This window comes from Eretmochelys imbricata, chromosome 1, assembly GCF_965152235.1.
Source record: "Eretmochelys imbricata isolate rEreImb1 chromosome 1, rEreImb1.hap1, whole genome shotgun sequence".
Lineage (NCBI taxonomy): Eukaryota > Metazoa > Chordata > Testudines > Cheloniidae > Eretmochelys > Eretmochelys imbricata.
The window spans coordinates 2,534,729-2,552,511 of NC_135572.1; the positions used below are offsets into that span (position 1 = coordinate 2,534,729).

The 17,783-nt window shown below is 44.7% G+C and overlaps 1 protein-coding gene across 1 annotated transcript; it reads right to left on the reverse strand.

The window, feature by feature from the left end:
- Window positions 1-15,791: 15,791 nt before the first annotated feature.
- LOC144277836 (olfactory receptor 52M1-like) lies at window positions 15,792-16,775 on the reverse strand. The gene has a single exon (XM_077838868.1). It carries the CDS (start codon window positions 16,773-16,775, stop codon window positions 15,792-15,794), a length of 984 nt encoding a protein of 327 aa, XP_077694994.1.
- Window positions 16,776-17,783: the final 1,008 nt, after the last annotated feature.

Genomic DNA, 17,783 nt, shown 5'->3' on the forward strand with positions numbered 1-17,783 from the left:
ATGTTACAATATGTTAGGATTGGTTAGTTAAATTTCAGGAAAGTGATTGGTTAAGGTATAGCTAAGCAGAACTCAAGTGTTACTGTATAGTCTGCAGTCAATCAGGAGGTGAGTGGGGGGTTGGGTGGGGGAAATGGGAATAGGGAATGTCGGTAAGGAAATTGGAATCATGTTTGGTTAAGGGCAGGAATGGGAACAGGGACACAGGTGTAAGGCTCTGTGGTGTCAGAGCTGGGAAGGGGGACACTGAGGAAGGAAACTGGAAAAATCCATGCTTGGTGGGCTCAGGATAATAAAAAAAGTGGTTATTAAGTGTATTAAGAAGAAAAGAATTCCTAGAAAAGGTTTAGTTGCCCGTTCCGAGAGGTAGAAAGGAAACTTGTTAATTGTACAGAAAAAGTGGATGTGTTCAAGAAATACTTTTGTTCTGCAGTTGGAAAGAAGCAGTATATCAAATGAGCCAATGAAAAACTTTCCAGTCCATTAGCTGTCAAGGAGGGTGCTGGAGACCCCAAGGCATGGCCACTAGTTAAGTTGAGGAGATAGAAGGCCAGAAGGGTCGAGGAAGTCTCCCTGCTGAAGACCCAAGGGATACTTCTCAACCCCCCTTAATACAATTCAGGCCTGGCTGGTTGGAGTAAGCTCTTCTGCTCTTAAAACAATGTTGCAGCCGCAGATAATGTCTTATAGTGTAAGGTTTGCTGATGCCAAGTTAAAGATAACAGGAGAGACAGCTACAAGGCCAGACAGAATGTGCTGGTTGTTTAAGTTGCTAGGAATGCTTGTTAGAGGTTGCAGAAAATAAATATTGTTGTAACCCATATAAGAAAGGCAGAGTATTTGTGCAAAGTTTAAATTGGCTAATGTGTAGTGCAGTAGCATTAAGGAATATAAAAGTGTGCGTAATGACCTGCTCTGGTGTGCAGGATTTAAGATTCTATTCTCCCTGTACCTCGTTTGCAGCTGCAAATAAACTTTTCTGCTTCTCCACCCCATTGTAATTATTAAGTGAAGCACACTGGGTAATGAACCCCCCCTGCTGTTGTTCTCCTCTGGCACTGGGTGCCAGCAACAAGGGGGTTAAACAGCATTGACAGTCCAACCTTAGAGTTACGAACGCCAGAGTTAGCAACTGGTAGATCAACCACACATCCGATTCAGAACCAGATGTATGCAATCAGGCAATTGCTAAGGGATAGATCAGCCACACGTCTCATTCGGATCCAGAAGTGCAGAGGCAGGCGGCAGCAGAGCAAAACACCAAAGCAAATTCCTGACCGTTCTCTGTTAACAGTAAACTATTAAAAAAAAGGAAAAGTTTAAAATTTTTTCACAAGGTGAGGAAACAATGGAGAAGCTGGTATGTGATTCATTACAAAAATGTCGAGGAATATAATTAATGACAATCAACAACATTTTGGTAAACAGGTTTTGTCAAACAAACCCAATTTCATTCTTTAGTGAGAGTATTTGTTTAGTTGGATCAAAGGTATGTGAGGCATTTCATTTCATGGGAAAACCTTCAGATAAAAAATGAACACTCTACAACATCAGTAAAGCATACTTTAAATGGAGTAAACACTGGCTAACTGATAGATCTCAGAAAGCAGATGTCAACGGGCCATTGCCAGCGAATGGGGGTGCTCAGATTGGTGTTTTGCAGGGATCAGTTGTAGGCCCGAAGCTATTCAATATTTTCATCAATGATCTGAGAGCAAATAGAAAATTACTACATGGCATTGGTGAAAAAACGTTCTGCACAATGGTGTGTGTAATCTACCAGAGAAAGGCAGCACAAAGCCTAATGGCTGGAATGTGAAGCCAGAGAAATTCCAGTGTGGGGGCCAAATATTTAGCACTAAGAATGATTAACAATTGGAACAAACTGCAAAGGGAAGAGGTAAATTTTCCAACTACCCATATCTCCAGAACCACTTAAACAGCTACAGCAGCCTGGCCATAACACTTCAGTGCAGAGAGTACTTACACCGATGACAGTGGTTCACTCACCAGTGTAGGTAATAAACCTCCCCTAGAGGTGGTAGCAAGATTGATGCTGTCTACTCCAGGGTGAGGATGACACAGTTACATTTCTCCAGGGTGTGGATGTATTTACTGTTGCCAAAAAAAAAAAAAAGGCAAATGCAATGTTTGACATGAAACTGGGAGAAGAGGTAGATATGCTGGAGTGTTGGGATAGGATACAGAGGGACCTAGACAAATTAGAGGATTGGGCCAAAAGAAATCTGATGAGGTTCAACAAGGACAAATGCAGAGTCCTGCACTTAGGATGGAAGAATCCCATGCAATGCTACAGACTAGGGGCCGAATGGCTCAGCAGCAGTTCTGCAGAAAAGGACCTAGGGCTTACAGTGGATGAGAAGCTGGATATGAGTCAAGAGTGTGCCCTTGTTGCCAAGAAGGCCAATGGCATTTTGGACTCTATAAGAAGGGGCATTGCCAGCAGATCATAAGACGTGATCATTTCCCTCTATTCAACATTGGTGAGGCCTCATCTGGAGTACGGTGTCCAGTATTGGTCCCCACACTACAATAAGGATGTGAGAAAAATTGGAAAGCATCCAGCGGAGGGCAACAAAAATGATGAGGGGACTGGAACACATGACTTCTGAGGAGAGGATGAGGGAACTGGGATTGTTTAGTCTGCGGAAGAGAAGAATGAGGGGGGATTTGATAGCTGCTTTCAACTACCTGAGGGGGTTCCAAAGAGGATGGATCTAAACTGTCTCAGTGGTAGCAGATGACAGAACGAGGCGTAATGGTCTCAAGTTGAAGTGGGGGAGGTTTAGGTTGGATATTAGGAAAAACTTTTTCATTCGGAGGGTGGTGAATGCGTTCACTGGAATGCGTTGCCTAGGGAGGTGGTAGAATCTCCTTCCTTTGAAGTTTTTAAGGTTAGGCTTGACAAAGCCCTGGCTGGGTTGATTTACTTGGGGATTGGTCCTGCTTTGAGCAGGGGGTTGGACTAGATGACCTCCTGAGGTCCCTTCCAACCCTTATATTCTATGATTCTATGGTTTGTTGTATTAGCAGAGGCATAGCGAGCAAGTGATGAGAGTGTGATACTACCAGTCTACTCGGTGCTGGCTATGTCTCAGGAGGAACACCGTGTCCAATTTTCTTCACTACTAATAGAAAAATGTAGAGAAAGTGGAGACGATCCAGAGGAGAGTGAAAAAAGATGATCAAAAGGATGGAATGCAAGTCATATCAACAAAGGCCAAAGGAACTGGTTCGGTTTACTTTGGAGAAAAGGAGGTTAAGGGGGGACATGATAATGCTCCTCAAATACAGAGCACATGACAAGAGGCAATGGGTTCAAACTACAACAGAGCAGATTTAGATTAACTCTCAGGTCAAAACTCCTAACTTTAAGCACAGTAGGACAATGGAAGGGGTGCCTCAGAAAATAATGAAAGCTCTTTCACTGGAGGTTTTCCAAAGGAGGGTGGATAGCCACCTGGTTAGATACAACAAGTCCTGACTCTTGGCAGGGAATCAGGCTAGCTGACCCTTGAGGTCCCTTCTCACCTCGTGGCTCTATGATTCTGTGATGTAAACTCCTAGTTTAGACCAGGCCTTAGGCAAACACAAGTCAAGGAGCTTAATACAAGGGTAATTGGGTAAAATGTAATGGTCTGTGTTATACAGGAGGTCAGACTGGATGATCTAATGGTCCCCTTTGACTTTAAACCCTATGAATCTATCAATGAAGAATGTAGATCAGGCACTTATATTTACTCTTTCTCACAACACATGAATAAGGGAACATAAGGACATAAGAATGGCCATACAGGATCAGACCAAAGGTCCATCTAGCCCTGTATCCTGCCTTCTGACAGTGGCCAGTGCCAGGTATCCCAGAGGGAATGAACAGAACAGGCAATCTCCAAGTGATTCATCCCCTGTCCCCCATTCCCAGCCTCTGGCAAACAGAGGCGAGCGTTACCCTCTCAGCCCATCCGGGCTAATAGCCTTTGATGGACCTATCCTCCATGAAATTAACGAGTTCTTTTTGAACGCTGTTATGGTCTTGGCCTTCACAACATCCTCTGGCAAGAAGGTCCACAAGCTGACTGTGCGTTCTGTGAATAAATACTTTCTTTTATTTGTTTTAAACCCACTGCTTATTATTGTCATGTGGTGACCCCTAGTTCTTGTGTTATGAGAAGGAGTAAACAACACTTCCATATCTACATTCTCTACACCAGTCATGATTTTATGGACCTCAATCACATCTCCCCTTAGCCATCACTTTTCCAAGCTGAAAAGTCCCAGTCTTATTAATCTCTCCTCATTCAGAATCCGTTCCATACCCCAATTCATTTTTTTTTGTCCTTTACTGAACCTTTTCCAATTCCAATACAACTTTTTTGAGATGGAGCAATCACATCTGCACTCAGTATTCAAGAAGTGGGCGTACCATGGATTTATACAGAGGGAAGATGGTATTTTCAGTCCTATTATCTATCCCATTCTTAATTATTCCCAGCATTCTGTTTGCTTTTATGATTACCTCTGCAAATTGAGTAGATGTTTTTAGAGAACTATTCACAATGACTCCGAGCTCTCCTACTTGAGTGGTAACAGCTAATATAGATCCCATCATTCTATATTAAGAGCCTTTGGTGAGGGACCTTGTCAAAGGCTTTCTGAAAATCTAAGTAGACTATATCCACTGGATCCCATTGGTCCACATGTTTGTTGCACACCTCAAAGAATTCTACTTGATTGGTAAGCATGATTTCCCTTTCCCAAAACCGTGTTGTATCTTCCTCAACAAATAATGTTCCTCTATATGTCTGACAATATTCTTCTTTATTATAGTTTCAACCAGTTTGCTCGCTACTGAAGTCAGGCTTACAGGCCTGTAATTGCCCGGATCACCTCTGGAGCCCTTTTTGAAAAATTGGCATCAAATATAATATCCCCCAGTCATCTGTTACAGAAGCTGTCATTTATGGTGTCAACTGCATCCCCTCCTGAGGTGAGATGAACCCAGTCAATATGGGGATAATTGAAATCCCCATTATTATTGATTTTTTTTTAAATTTCAATATCCTCTCTAATATCCCTCAGCATTTCACCTTTACTATCACCATCCTGATCAGGTGGTCAGTAATATATGCCTACCCCCATATTCTTATAATTAGAGCATGGAATTTCCATCCATATAAATTCTATGATACAGTTTGATTCATTTATGATTTTTACTTCATTTGATTCTATGTTTTTCTTCACATGTAATCTCACTCCCCGACCAGCATGACCTCTTCTCTCCTTTTGATATATTTTGTAACCTGGTATTACTGTATCCCAATGATTATCTTCATTCCACTCAGTTTCTGTGATGACTATGATATCAATATCCTCATTTAATATGAGGCACTCTCGTTCACCCATTTTATTATTTAGACTTCTAACATTGTAGAAGTTGTAGCATTCTAGAACATGTCTGGGACATGTTGAAAAATTGTTATTATTCTTCGGTGAGGAGCCCTAGCACTTTCCAGCAGATAAAAGTCAGCTAACAGACCCTCTCCCTCATCAACAGCCAGGGCCCTGAGATGCAAGAGGAGGCAGTGACAGTGTCTTTGCATTCACACATGGCGGGATCATGAGGGCTTTAGTCAGTTCTTACTCCAAGGTCAGTTTTGTCTCAGTGGGGTCTGAGTAAACTATGGCCCATGGCCTCAGAATTTCAGCTTGTCTTATACATCTACTAACACCTATCATCCACTCTGCAGCTGCCTTGGACCAGAGGCCATCAACCAGCTGGGGAGCCACAGGAAAAAGTGATATTTTGTCCCGTGGTACTGGAGGAAATTCATCACCCTTAGCAAGATCTTTGAGATGTTTCATGGGTGTGCACAGCAGAAAGGACCACAGACTAACACTCCATCCCTCCACACACACATTACATTAGGTTTGTCGAGCTGGTGAGCTCCTCGTCAAGAGATGCAGTACCTGTGGATCCTGAGATGGAAGTGTCTTTCCTGGGAATCCCCCTCAGGTAGTCGTGTCCCACACCTTTCTCACCCCAGGATCTGCAACAACATCAGACAAGAAGAGAAGACACAGGCATCTGCACTGTTTATAATATGGCTCTGTGAAATCCCAGGGAGATTCGCTCAGCCTCTAGGGGAGAAGTGGCTTCTGAATGAAAACAGGCCAGAGACCAGAGATACTCTTACCAATCTCTCTCTTTCCATGACTGTACTTCTGTATAAACAGTAAATAAGGGCCCTTCCCAAAGGGAGATGAGAGCTCTTGGGCTCTGTGCTGAGTCAGAGAGGAAACATCTGCTCTGTGTATTTGTGTATATTGAACAATTATAGTAGATTAGTAAGAAAACGAGGGACAAGGTCTATGTCTCCATAGGGTCTGATATCCCATAAATCTGCAGGCACACGGGCCTTATGCTAAGTGATCAGAGATCAGTAATTCTCATCAGTCACTGTCATCATGTTGTGCAGCACCTTTCACTTAAGGATCTTCAGAACTCTTCGGAAAGGAAAGTCACCATGAACATATCCCCTATATGCAGATAGGAAAACAGAGGCAAAGGGACACATGACTTGGCCAAGGTCACTGAGAGAATGACAGACAGAACCAAAGAGTCCTCACTTCCCTGTCATAATCACGGTCTCTCTGTCAGTAATTGAGCGCATGATAAGAGGGAAATGGTCTAGAAGGATTTAGTCATTGGTGGGTGTGACAGACTTCCCCAGGGTGCAACCAACCACTGAGCCCTCTTGTATGTCAATCTGTGCCCCCCTCTCACATTGTGAGGCTGTGGGAAGGCACAATCAGTTCAGTCCTTTGTTCCTTTGGTGTTTAAAGGTGTTGACATGTAGGGGGAGTGAGACCAAGTGATGACGTCTCTTCCACTTGTCATAGCGTTTATCATGTGAAGGGAACCTCATTTTTCCAAGCAAAAGCCCTCAGCACAGTTAGTGGAAAAGTACAGACACAAGGTGAACTGGTCACATACCCTTGTATTCTTTGATAATTCATAGCAGGGGACATTACTCACATCCTGGCTAGAATGTTCACAGGAACGTCCATCAGATGGGGATCATCTTTGGCCTATTTTGTTTCTTAATGGGCCATAACCTTGAATGGTTCATCCACAATGTGCAGATTAGACTGGATGTAAATTACCTTGTGGATGTTACCCAGGAGAAAACACATCTGAAATACTGGTACATAAGCAAAATGTTCATAACTTTAGATACAAAAATGATACATGCATACACATAGGGTCTAGTTCCATTGATATATTACATAATATACTTCGTAAAAAATGAATCATAATCAAATCACCATCTTAAATATGGGGGGTGCCACAATATTTCTTTGGGGCACACAGAGTCACACACACTGTTAATTGACTGAAGGAATGTTAGCCCCTGACTAATGCGGAGGCCGTGTGCCCAAGGCCCTCTTTATGTAAGTAAGGGGCTAGAAGCGTGGCCCACTATCCCACTGGCTATCGGGCAGCAGTGGCCACCCATTCAAATGTCAGAAGAAAGGCTTCGGGAACATCTCTGTGCCCTGCCTCCATGAGGACAGGCAGTAAATATCCTGGGTTGAGGTCCTGTAGAGAATTAACCAAAGGCCCTGCTGGCTGGTGGAATGCTGCTATTTGTTGGACGAGCACCTGCTGCTGAGTAGCCGACTCCCGCATCACGGCCTGTTGATGGGCAGACACCTGTGGCTGTTTGTATTGCTGTTCTTGCTGTGCAGCTTACTGCTACTGGCTTTCTCGGAGCCATTTCAAGACTATCCAAATCCATGGTGGTATCCGCTAATTTCAGGTCATTAGCACTCAAAGGCGATCGAGGGGAGAACCATACCCTCCTCCTATCTGCTGCATTTAGGCCTCTCCTCAGGCCTGGGCCACTGCCCACATTCACCTCCACAGTGATAGGGTTGGGGAACACCCCCTCCAGAACGGGGTGAGTGCGCCCCATCTCTCTCGGGATATAGTGGTTGGGGGTATATGTAACCCATGTCTGAGTCTTGCCCACAGGCCCCAGTCAATATACTCATCCTTATTAGCTGGGTAATAAGGCTTAATGGTCAAAGTCATTGTACTTACCCTTCATAGCTGGGCAATGCAGCCCAATGGCTGGACTCCATAGATTAAAGTCACTGTGTTTGCCCTTATTACCTGGGTAGCGTGTCCCAATGGCCAGAGGCAATAGATTTGCCCAGGTCAACACGCAGTAAGGCCCCATAGCTACAGTCTATAAATTCACCTCTGTAAGCAGGGCTGTAGGGCCCAGTGGCTACCATTGGTAAATTGGAAGCAGTCACTAGGGAAATGAGGACTAGTGGCCACAGTCAGTAAATTCTCCCCTGTCAGCACAGCTATAAGGACTAGTGAGCAAAGTCTATAAATTTTCCCCTCTTAGCAGGGCAGTACGGTTTAGTGGCCAAAGTCAGTAAATTGGCCCCCATTAGACGGGCGGTAAAGCTTTGTGGCACAGTGGTGCCAGTCAGGCAGGGGGCCACCATGTAAAAAAAACAGGGTTGGCAGCCTGGGCAGGGGAGTCTCGGCCCTCCTTCTCCATTGGACCCTGGCCCAGGGCCCTGGCAGTGGCTGGAGCGTATGCCGGCGAGTCAGTGGGGGAGTTCTGGCTGAAACACACTGACTCAAAAGTCCAGTTCTCTTACTAAGCCACTATCTAATCGCCCTGGGCTGCTTCCTGCTGCAGTTCCTGCTGCTGTTGTCTGGGCGTCCAGGGTGGATCTGTGCTCTCCAGTTTGGGCTGTTTCTGGCAACTCTGCGAGGCCTCTGTGATTGCCTTAGCATCTGCCTGGGTTGATGTGTCTCCGATTCCCCCAGTCTCAAGCTTCGCTTGAGCCTTGGCTGGAGTCACTGGCCTATGTCCTTCCACCCTGGCAATCAGCCCCAAATTAAGCTGAGCTGCTCCCTTTTATCCTCGTGTTTTTGAAGCATGCCCAGTAGAGTTGAGGGGCATGGCTTCTGCTGGTATGGTGCTGAATTATTATGAATTACTAGAGTTGTTATGAATGAATGCAGTGAGCCTGGTGTTGTTATTGCTTGACAAGTCTGAATTTGCTCGAGGCTTCTGGGAGCAGGTTCTCTTAGCATCAGGCAACTGATGTGGAAATTCACTGGCTGGCTCTATTCTGCGTGTATGTCCTAATACCGACCTTTGTCAGGTAATATGCCAGCTTGCAAAGCAAAAAAAAAAAAAAAATGTAATAAGCATAAGTTCAGTGAGCTGGGGAAAGATGAACCCTGTCAAAGAACATCACTCTAGGACCTTGAGGGAATCATTGATGAGAGGGTAAAGAAGGAGCACTCTTTTGTCAATACTGTGACAGGTTTGGTCACAGAGAGCATCTTGAGACTGTCACTGGATGTGCTGGGATACCACTGAGAATAACCCCTCTGCCAGAATGGGCACCCTCACTTCTGTCTTCTTGAGCCAGGCCCTCCAGGTCTCATCCAGCACAGACCCAGAGTTAGGTCCACACCCCGCTGCAGAACACAGGTTCATATTATTTGCCCTCTTTCTCGAAGTAAAGATAGATAAAGAGAGGTATGCAAAGGTTACAATTTCTTACACTGGGTTTATTAATAAACAAAAGTGATTTTATGAACTATAAAAAGTAAGTTGTAAGTGATCAGAACAGATTACATACAGAACAAAGTAAGTCACTAAGCAAAATAAAACAAACATGTAAGTCTAAGCTTAATCCATTAAGAAACTGGTTATATGTAATATCTCATTCTCAAAGATGTTCCAATAAACGTCTTTTACAGATTAGATTCATTCCTAGTCTGGGCCCAGTCCTTCCCCCTGCTTCAGTCTGTGTTAGTTCCAGCAGATGTCTTAGGTGGTAAGCAGGGGTTTTCTCATGACTGGCAGTCTTCTTTGTCCTGATCCCCACCTTGATATAGATTTCGCCAAAGGCAGCCATCCTTTCTCCCAGTTTCTCCCCCCTCCCCAGCCCATCTCCTCATGGGAAAGTAGATGTTTAAAGATGGTTCCAGGACCAGATGACCTGATCACATGTCTCTGAGAGATCCATGTCTCTATACTTTATGGGCTGGCCACACGTCCACAGGAAGGCTACATGAAAACAGAGCCATTCACAGCTTCAGATTTCTTGCTTAAGAATCATCGAGTTTCTGAAGTGTCCTTAATGGCCCTTGCTTTTCATAATTATATAAATTATTCAAGTGTATACCTTATATTTCTAACTTCAGACATAGAAATGATCCATACATACAAATAGGATGAACACATTCAGCAGTTTATAAGCTTTATAATGATACCCTACAAGGGGTAATTAGCATAAAGTGTATTCCAGTTATGTCATATTCATATTCATAAGCATATTTTCATGAAGCATATGGAATGTACCGTCACAGATCCCTCCTCTCCAACTCCCTTCCAGAATATCAATTAGGAGAAAATTAGTAATGAAACGCACATAGGGCATGTTTCTGGGACATGTGACAGAGTAGGAAAGCTTCTGCTTCATGGGATCCTTGTAGGACTTTAAACCAGAGGGTGTTTATGCAGCCAAGGCCTTGCCTCGGGGGATCTTCAATAGACCTGACGGCTGAGAAGAGAAGTGAAGAGAAGAGGTCTTCATTTAGAATTAGTAGTTATAACCACTTTGTTTGCCAATCAGGATAGTGTGTAAGGCCAACATACTTACTGGGGGTTTATGCTTGGGGAATTGAGGCTCACTAAGGAGACACGCATTATATAACCTTAAACGGCTTGTGTAATTCTTTCTCAGATAAGCTCCTGAGCACCAGGTAAACTGAATCCGAATTCTCACTTGTACTGATAAATATTCTGCCCATATCAACTGCTTCCTCAGCCCACAATATAGGGTTAATCCTTCCCCATCCAGTGTGGGGCGAGTGTGCCGGGTGACATCATCACACACAAAATAGGTGACCCACTGAAAATGTCCCTCTTACTTTTCTTCATCAGCAAGTATCAACTGTGCTTTCTGTTTGTCAGACGTCAGCCTCACACACATTACTGGATCAACGGACTTTTTGCCATGGTATCTGGGGGGTCATTCATCCCATCAGTCATCATCATCATCATCATATTCATGTCAAATCCCAAAGGAATGTAGCCCCCTTGCAAACCGAGCGCAGCCCGGATCGATCTCTGGGAAGGTGATTAAGGGGTCTGTCAGGATTCCCTCTGCACTCTGAACTCTGGGGTATAGATGTGGGGACCTGCATGAAAGACCCCCTAAGCTTATTTCTACCCGCTTAGGTTAAAACTTCCCCAAGGCACAAATCCTTCCCTTCTCCTTGGACGGTATTGCTGCCACCACCACCAAGTGATTGAGACAAAAAATCCAGGAAAAAGGGCCACTTGGAGTCCCTCTTTCCCCAAAATATTCCCACAAGCTCCTTCACCCCCTTTTCTGGCGGGGGGGGGGGGTTTGAGAATACTATACTAACCGAATGGCTACAAAGTGAGCACAGAACAAACCACTGGGATTTTAGGACACTGAAAATCAATTAGATTCTTAAAAGAAGAATTTTATTAAAAAAAAAGTTAAAGAATCACACCTGTAAAATCAGGATGGAAGGTAACTTTACAGCATAAATAAAAAGATTTAAAACACAGAGGATTCCCCTCTGACTTTGCTTTCCAGTTACAGAACAGGCATGAAATTACCTCTTAGCATAGGGAAAATTGACAAGCTAAAACAAAAGATAATCTAATGCATTTCCTTGCCTTTACTTACAGTTTCTGTAACTGAAAAGTATCGTTTGTAGCCTATAGGACTAACCTGCTTGCTTGCATATCTATATCTATATCTTTTCTTAGAGTTTAAGTATTTAATGTATTGTAATAGGTGTATAGATTTATATTAAAATAAGTTTGGCTGTAATGCAAGAGACCTACAGGCCATATCCTGTATGTTAATCTAAGGCAAAGTTAGCATATCGATATTAAGACCTTTTACCCAGAAAAGTAAAGTTGACCTATATCTTCTTACCGAAATAAATAAGTCTCCATGCGTATGCCTATGACCTTTTATCTAGACCAATAGACAATAGAGAATGACAGGTTTTTTTTTTTCAATATTGTACCCACAGACTTAACAGGTACACCACTAGGAAACTTATGTGCGTTTTGACGGGGCAACGGCTGTATTAAAGTAGTGAGGAACAGGTATGTTAGCCCCAGGCTAAACAAATCCCTGGTACCATGGTAACCAAATGGCAGTTGCTCCAGTTGAATCAAGACACCTGGGGCCAATTAAGATCCTTCTAGAAAGCAATGGAGATAGCTAGGTTGATTGGGACACCTGAAGCCTATCAAGGGCTGGATGGAACGAGTTGAAAGCCTCCCAGTTAGTCAGTGACGCGCAAGTGTCAGGAGCTGTAGGAGGAAGCCGTGCTGTTGGATGAACTAAGTAGTACAAATCCATATGAGGCGCAAGGAAGGAGGCCCTGAGGTAACGGTGAAGGAGATATTGAGTGGGGGCTGCTGTAGGGAAGTGGCCCAGGGAATTGTACATGTTCTATTTCCAAAAAGTCAGCTACCATAGCTGATAGCTTTAGGGTCCCTGGGCTGGAACTGGAGTAGAGGGCAGGCCCGGGCTCCCTCCTCCCTTCCCTGATTAATCAGTGAGACTGGGAGACAATAGAAACTGTGCAAGGGAGGGTTGCTTCTCCTCATCTCCCTTGCTGACTTACGATGAAAATGGCTCAGTAGGCTGTGAGGCTTGCCTCTAGAGAGAGAAGGGCTACGTGGAGGGTCACAGTGAGCCTCTGAGGCTAGCGAAATCCACCAGGTAACGTGGTACCCACAGAGACAAGGACAGAGCTTTGTCACAGCGTATATACCTGTCCTCAATATGCAGAAACATACTAGCCTATGGAGTAAGCATACTCTAACATTTTGTGGGTGAGGAATGAAATTTGGGTATAGGAGGAAGGATTTCCATCACTTTATTCTATAAAAGAGGTGACCCACATCGATAGAGTAGTCCATTTCTATTCTTACTTATTCTATTTCTAATCTATCTTTCTCCATCAATTCTATCTATCAGCGATGACTGCTATGATTAGTAGGATGTATTTGGTCTTCTTAAACTTTCTAAGTTTCAAGGGAACTAGGCAAAGCTTGGTTTCCCTAAGTTTTTATTCTTAGTTTATTCAGTTTTGATTTTAAGTTTAAGTTAGTCAAGTAAACCCTAATTTAGTCTTGATAGCTCTTAGCATTAGATTCTTTAAGCACTGCATCCCTCACTCAAGAATTGAGAATCCTGAACCGCAAGGCTGTTCCTGTGTCTCTTACCACCATGTTATCAACAATGGGTGTGAGGATATTTACCAAAGCTTTGTTGCATATAGTACTATATTATCAGATGTATCTTTTGAATATTATTAATTAATTAAACATAAAATAAAGTAAAATTGATAAATTAAATTAATATTATCAGTACACCCTAAATCAGGCTACACATTTCAGATATCATTTCAGAAGATGGTTTACCTGCGTGGTCTCTCTCTCTCCAGACAGGGAACCTCTGGCCAGGAGGGATTTTGTGTTACTGGCTACATAAAGGGTTGTCACCCTTCCCTTTATATTTATGGCAGCGTCTGGCTGTATATTTGTGCAGTGGCAGCCTTTCCTGCCACCGAAACTTTTCTTGCCCACTTGATCACTGGCCATGTAGAGGACGTCCTTGGTATGCCCAATTCAGAATTTGCTGGTCTTTCACTCTAATAATTTGTCACCAGTAAGAAAGCTGCCAAAACCTACACAAGGCCGATGGGGACAGTTGCTGGCTTCAAATATCCTCAATCCTGATCTTGTGCTGCCCCTTCGTACAGAGCAACTACTAGGGGACCATGAGCATTGAAGGTATCAGCCTGGAGTTCCTGAGCGTTCCTCATCTCCCACCCATATTCCCACCTCCTGAGGTCCCCTCCAACCCTGATGTTCTATGATTCTATGATAGTAATGGGCAGGGAATTAGTTTTACTGGGATTAATACAAAGACTAAGGCACACTGCTTTTGGCCTAGCCGGATGAGCTCTCAGGTGCAGCAATTCACAGTGCAATTGCCAGTAAGTTTTGGGAATAGTGCCTTCAACATTTATAACTGGCACCTAAAGTGGGATGCACATTAGAAGTGGAAGAGAGAAGGAGGCGTGTGAGTGGGCGGAGTTACAAAGGAAAGGGAGTGATGGAGGAAAATGCACAGAGAGAGAGAGAGAGAGAGAGAGAGAGTTGATATGAAATCCACTGGAACAGGGATTTCCTGCCTCTTCCATTCTGTGGAACACTTTCCAATGGAGAGACAAACCCTCTCCTTGACCCCAAGCCAACACTGCCTGGTTCAGGAAACATTTCCTTCGGGGAGCCTGGCTGGATCAGTCCAGGAATGAGAACACTCCGGGAAACACTGAGGGAAGGGAAGCCACATTTGGGTGAGGAGAACATCTTGTGGACACCTCCCTGCCCAGCCCCACGCCCCTTCTACTCGCAGTCCCCGAGCATCCCTGTAGCAGCTCAAGGTTTGCTGTCACAACCCTGCTCAAGCTCCAGCTGCTGGAAGCCCAACGGGTGACTTTGTTTGGGTTCCACATGCTGGATCCCTGCGTGTTTTTATGATTTCCTGATTAGGAGCCATGCTGAGGCCCTGTCTCTGGCTCTGGGTTTCCAGGCCCACTCTCAGGGTGCAGCTTCCCTTCAGTACCTCTAGCACAAGCAGTGTGAGCAAAGAGTAGAGGAAAAGCCAAAAGATATAAGGATACAGATGATTCATCTCATCAAACATGAGTTATTAGTTATGACACCGCATCAGAAAGGTCTGTGCAACTGCTGGCCAATAGACCCAAATTGATATTCCGTATGAGGAGAGATTAAAATGACTGGGACATTTTGGTTTTGAAAAGAGACGACTAAGGGGGGACATGAGAGTATAAATAAAACCATGAATGGTTTGGAAAAGTTCAGTCAGGAAGTGTTATTTATTCCTTCAACTAACAAAAGAACTAGTGGTCAGCCAAATGAATTAATAGGCAGCAGATTTAAAGCAAACAAAGGAAGTATTTCTTCACAGTTGACCTGTGGAACTCTTTTCAGGAGATGTTGTGAAGGTCAAAGCTATAACAGGGTTCCAATAAGAACTAGAAAACTGAATGAAAGATAGGTCCATCAATAGTTATTAGCCAGGAAGCCAACACCATGTTCTGTGTGCCCCTGGCCTCTGTTTGCCAGAAGCTGAGACAATAGGGGATGGATCACTCAGAATTTTCCAGTTCTCTTCATTCCCTCTGAAGCACCTGGTATTGGGCACTGTTGTGAGCTAGGATACAGGACTAGATAGACCATTCATCTTACCCAGTATGGCCAATCTGATGTTATATGAACCCCAGATGTGTCTGCCCCCCTGCCTTAACCCACTGTACCCCACTTCCCTCCCAGACCCCACTCCCCTCCCAGAAGGCCTGATGGGGTCTCTCGTTCTCTCTGCAGAGTTAGTAACAAAGTAAGGAGATACATGAAATGTTTAAACCGAACCAGTGCCAAAAGATGTCAGAACATCTTAGTATGAGACCTGAGTGAGTGGATTATTAATTTAATTGTATTACTTGTATATAGGAATGTGATACTGTATTCCTGTCAGCTAATTGCGGGAAGATTCCGGGAAGAGGGCCCAGCACCATGTGAGCAGCCAGCTCTGCTCGTTGCTTAGTGAGAGAGCCAGAGCACCAGGAGAAAACTTTAGGCTCCGTTATGAGTCATGAGCCGGAGCAGCCTGTCCCAGATCTGTTTAGTCCTCACCCCGTAGATGATGGGGTTTAGCATGGGGGGCACAAGGAGGTACATGTTGGCAATGAGAATGTGTAAATGCAGGGGCACATTGTGGCCAAACCGGTGCATGAGGGCAGAGAAGAGAGTTGGGATGTAAAAGGCTAAGATGACACAGAGGTGCGAGCCGCAAGTCCCAAAAGTCTTGAGCTGGGCGTCCTTTGTGGGGAGGCTTAAGATGGCCCTGAGGATCTGGATATAGGACATGATGATAAAAAACACATCCAGACCAAAAAAAAAGAATCCCACAGAGAGGCTGTAGTAACTGCTGATGCGGATGTCTGCGCAGGCCAATTTCACCACGGCTATGTGCTCACAGTACGAGTGGGGGATGATGTTGGTTTTGCAATATGGCCACCGCCTCGCCAGTAAGGGATAGGGCAGTATGAGCATGCCACCACGCAGCACCACGGCCAGGCCAATCTTGGCCACCACGGGGTTTGTCAGGATAGTGGAATATCTCAGGGGATTGCAGATGGCCACGTAGCGATCGAAAGCCATGGCCACAAAGATCCCAGACTCCATCCATGAGAAGCAGTAAATGAAGTACAGCTGGGTGAGGCAGGCATTGAAATCTATTTCCCCCGAATTGAACCAGAAGATGCTCAGGGTTTTGGGAAGGATGGACGTAGACAGGACCAGGTCGGTGACAGCTAGCATGCAGAGGAAATAGTACATGGGTCCATGCAGGCTCGGCTCGCTTTTCACAATGAATAGAATGGTGAAGTTCCCCAAGACGGCTATGGCATACATGGCACAGAAGGGGATGGAGATCCAGACATGGGCCGCCTCCAGGCCAGGAATGCCCAGCAGGAGGAAGGTGGAGGGGTTGGTGAAGTCAGTTGTGTTGGAATCTGGCATGGAGTAGGGGAGAAGGCAGACCGATATCTTCTGCATATACCGTATGTTCCCCCAACTTCCTGTATGTGTCCAGGCCTAGGGTGATGGTCTCATTACAAATGCCTGGATGGAGAGACATTGTTAATATGAGACACTACATGCACTACTGGGGGATATTCTGATGGATGAAGCGAATTGGTTGATCTTCACACATTGAAAAATGACATTTTCCTTATTCAGAGATAAGAATTATGAAGAAATAACCCCACTGATGCCAATTGCATATTTCATGGTGCTATGTGCTACAATAATTCCCACACATCATGGTGTGGGAAACCTTAATAGACACCAGCCGGAAACATGAGTATGGATACTGGTTATCAATCCTTGTTCCTAAGGCCTTTTCTACACTGCCAAGTTTTTTCACCAAAAGGCAGCAACAGTGGAGGAGGACACTCTGAAAAGCCACTTTTGATGGAGGAACTCAGCTGTTTCAGTGACTCAGTAAAACTACCTTGACAAGATTTGTAAGGCTTATTACACAAAAGTTTTGTCAGTGACGTGTCAGTGTAGACACTTGCAATTGATTTTTTCAAAGCAATAGGCCTTTGGAAGGTGTCCCACAATGCCCATCCTGACCACTCTTGTCAGAGGTTTGAACTGCTCCTTTAAAGGCCCAGGAATTTAGAAATTCCCCTTCCTGTTTGCTCAGCATGGAGAGTTTACATCACGTTTTCCCAGGTGGCCATGGCTGCTCCACCCAGGAAACGCTCTCCCACTTGGACCACTGCAGAGCTGCTGGATCTCCTAAGTATTTTGGGAGAGGAGGTTGTGCAGTGCCAGCTGCACTCCAGCTGCAGGAAGTTTGATACCTATGGGCAGATTTCACGCAGCTTGTGGGAAAAGAGCTGTGATGTGGACACACCGCAGTGCAGAGCAAAGGGGAAGGAGCTGAGGCACATGGGCCAGAAGGCAGGGGAGGCAAATGGTCCCTCTGATGCTGATCCCGAGACTTGCCATTTTTATAAGAACTTGAATGCTATCCTCGGTGGTGACCCCACAACA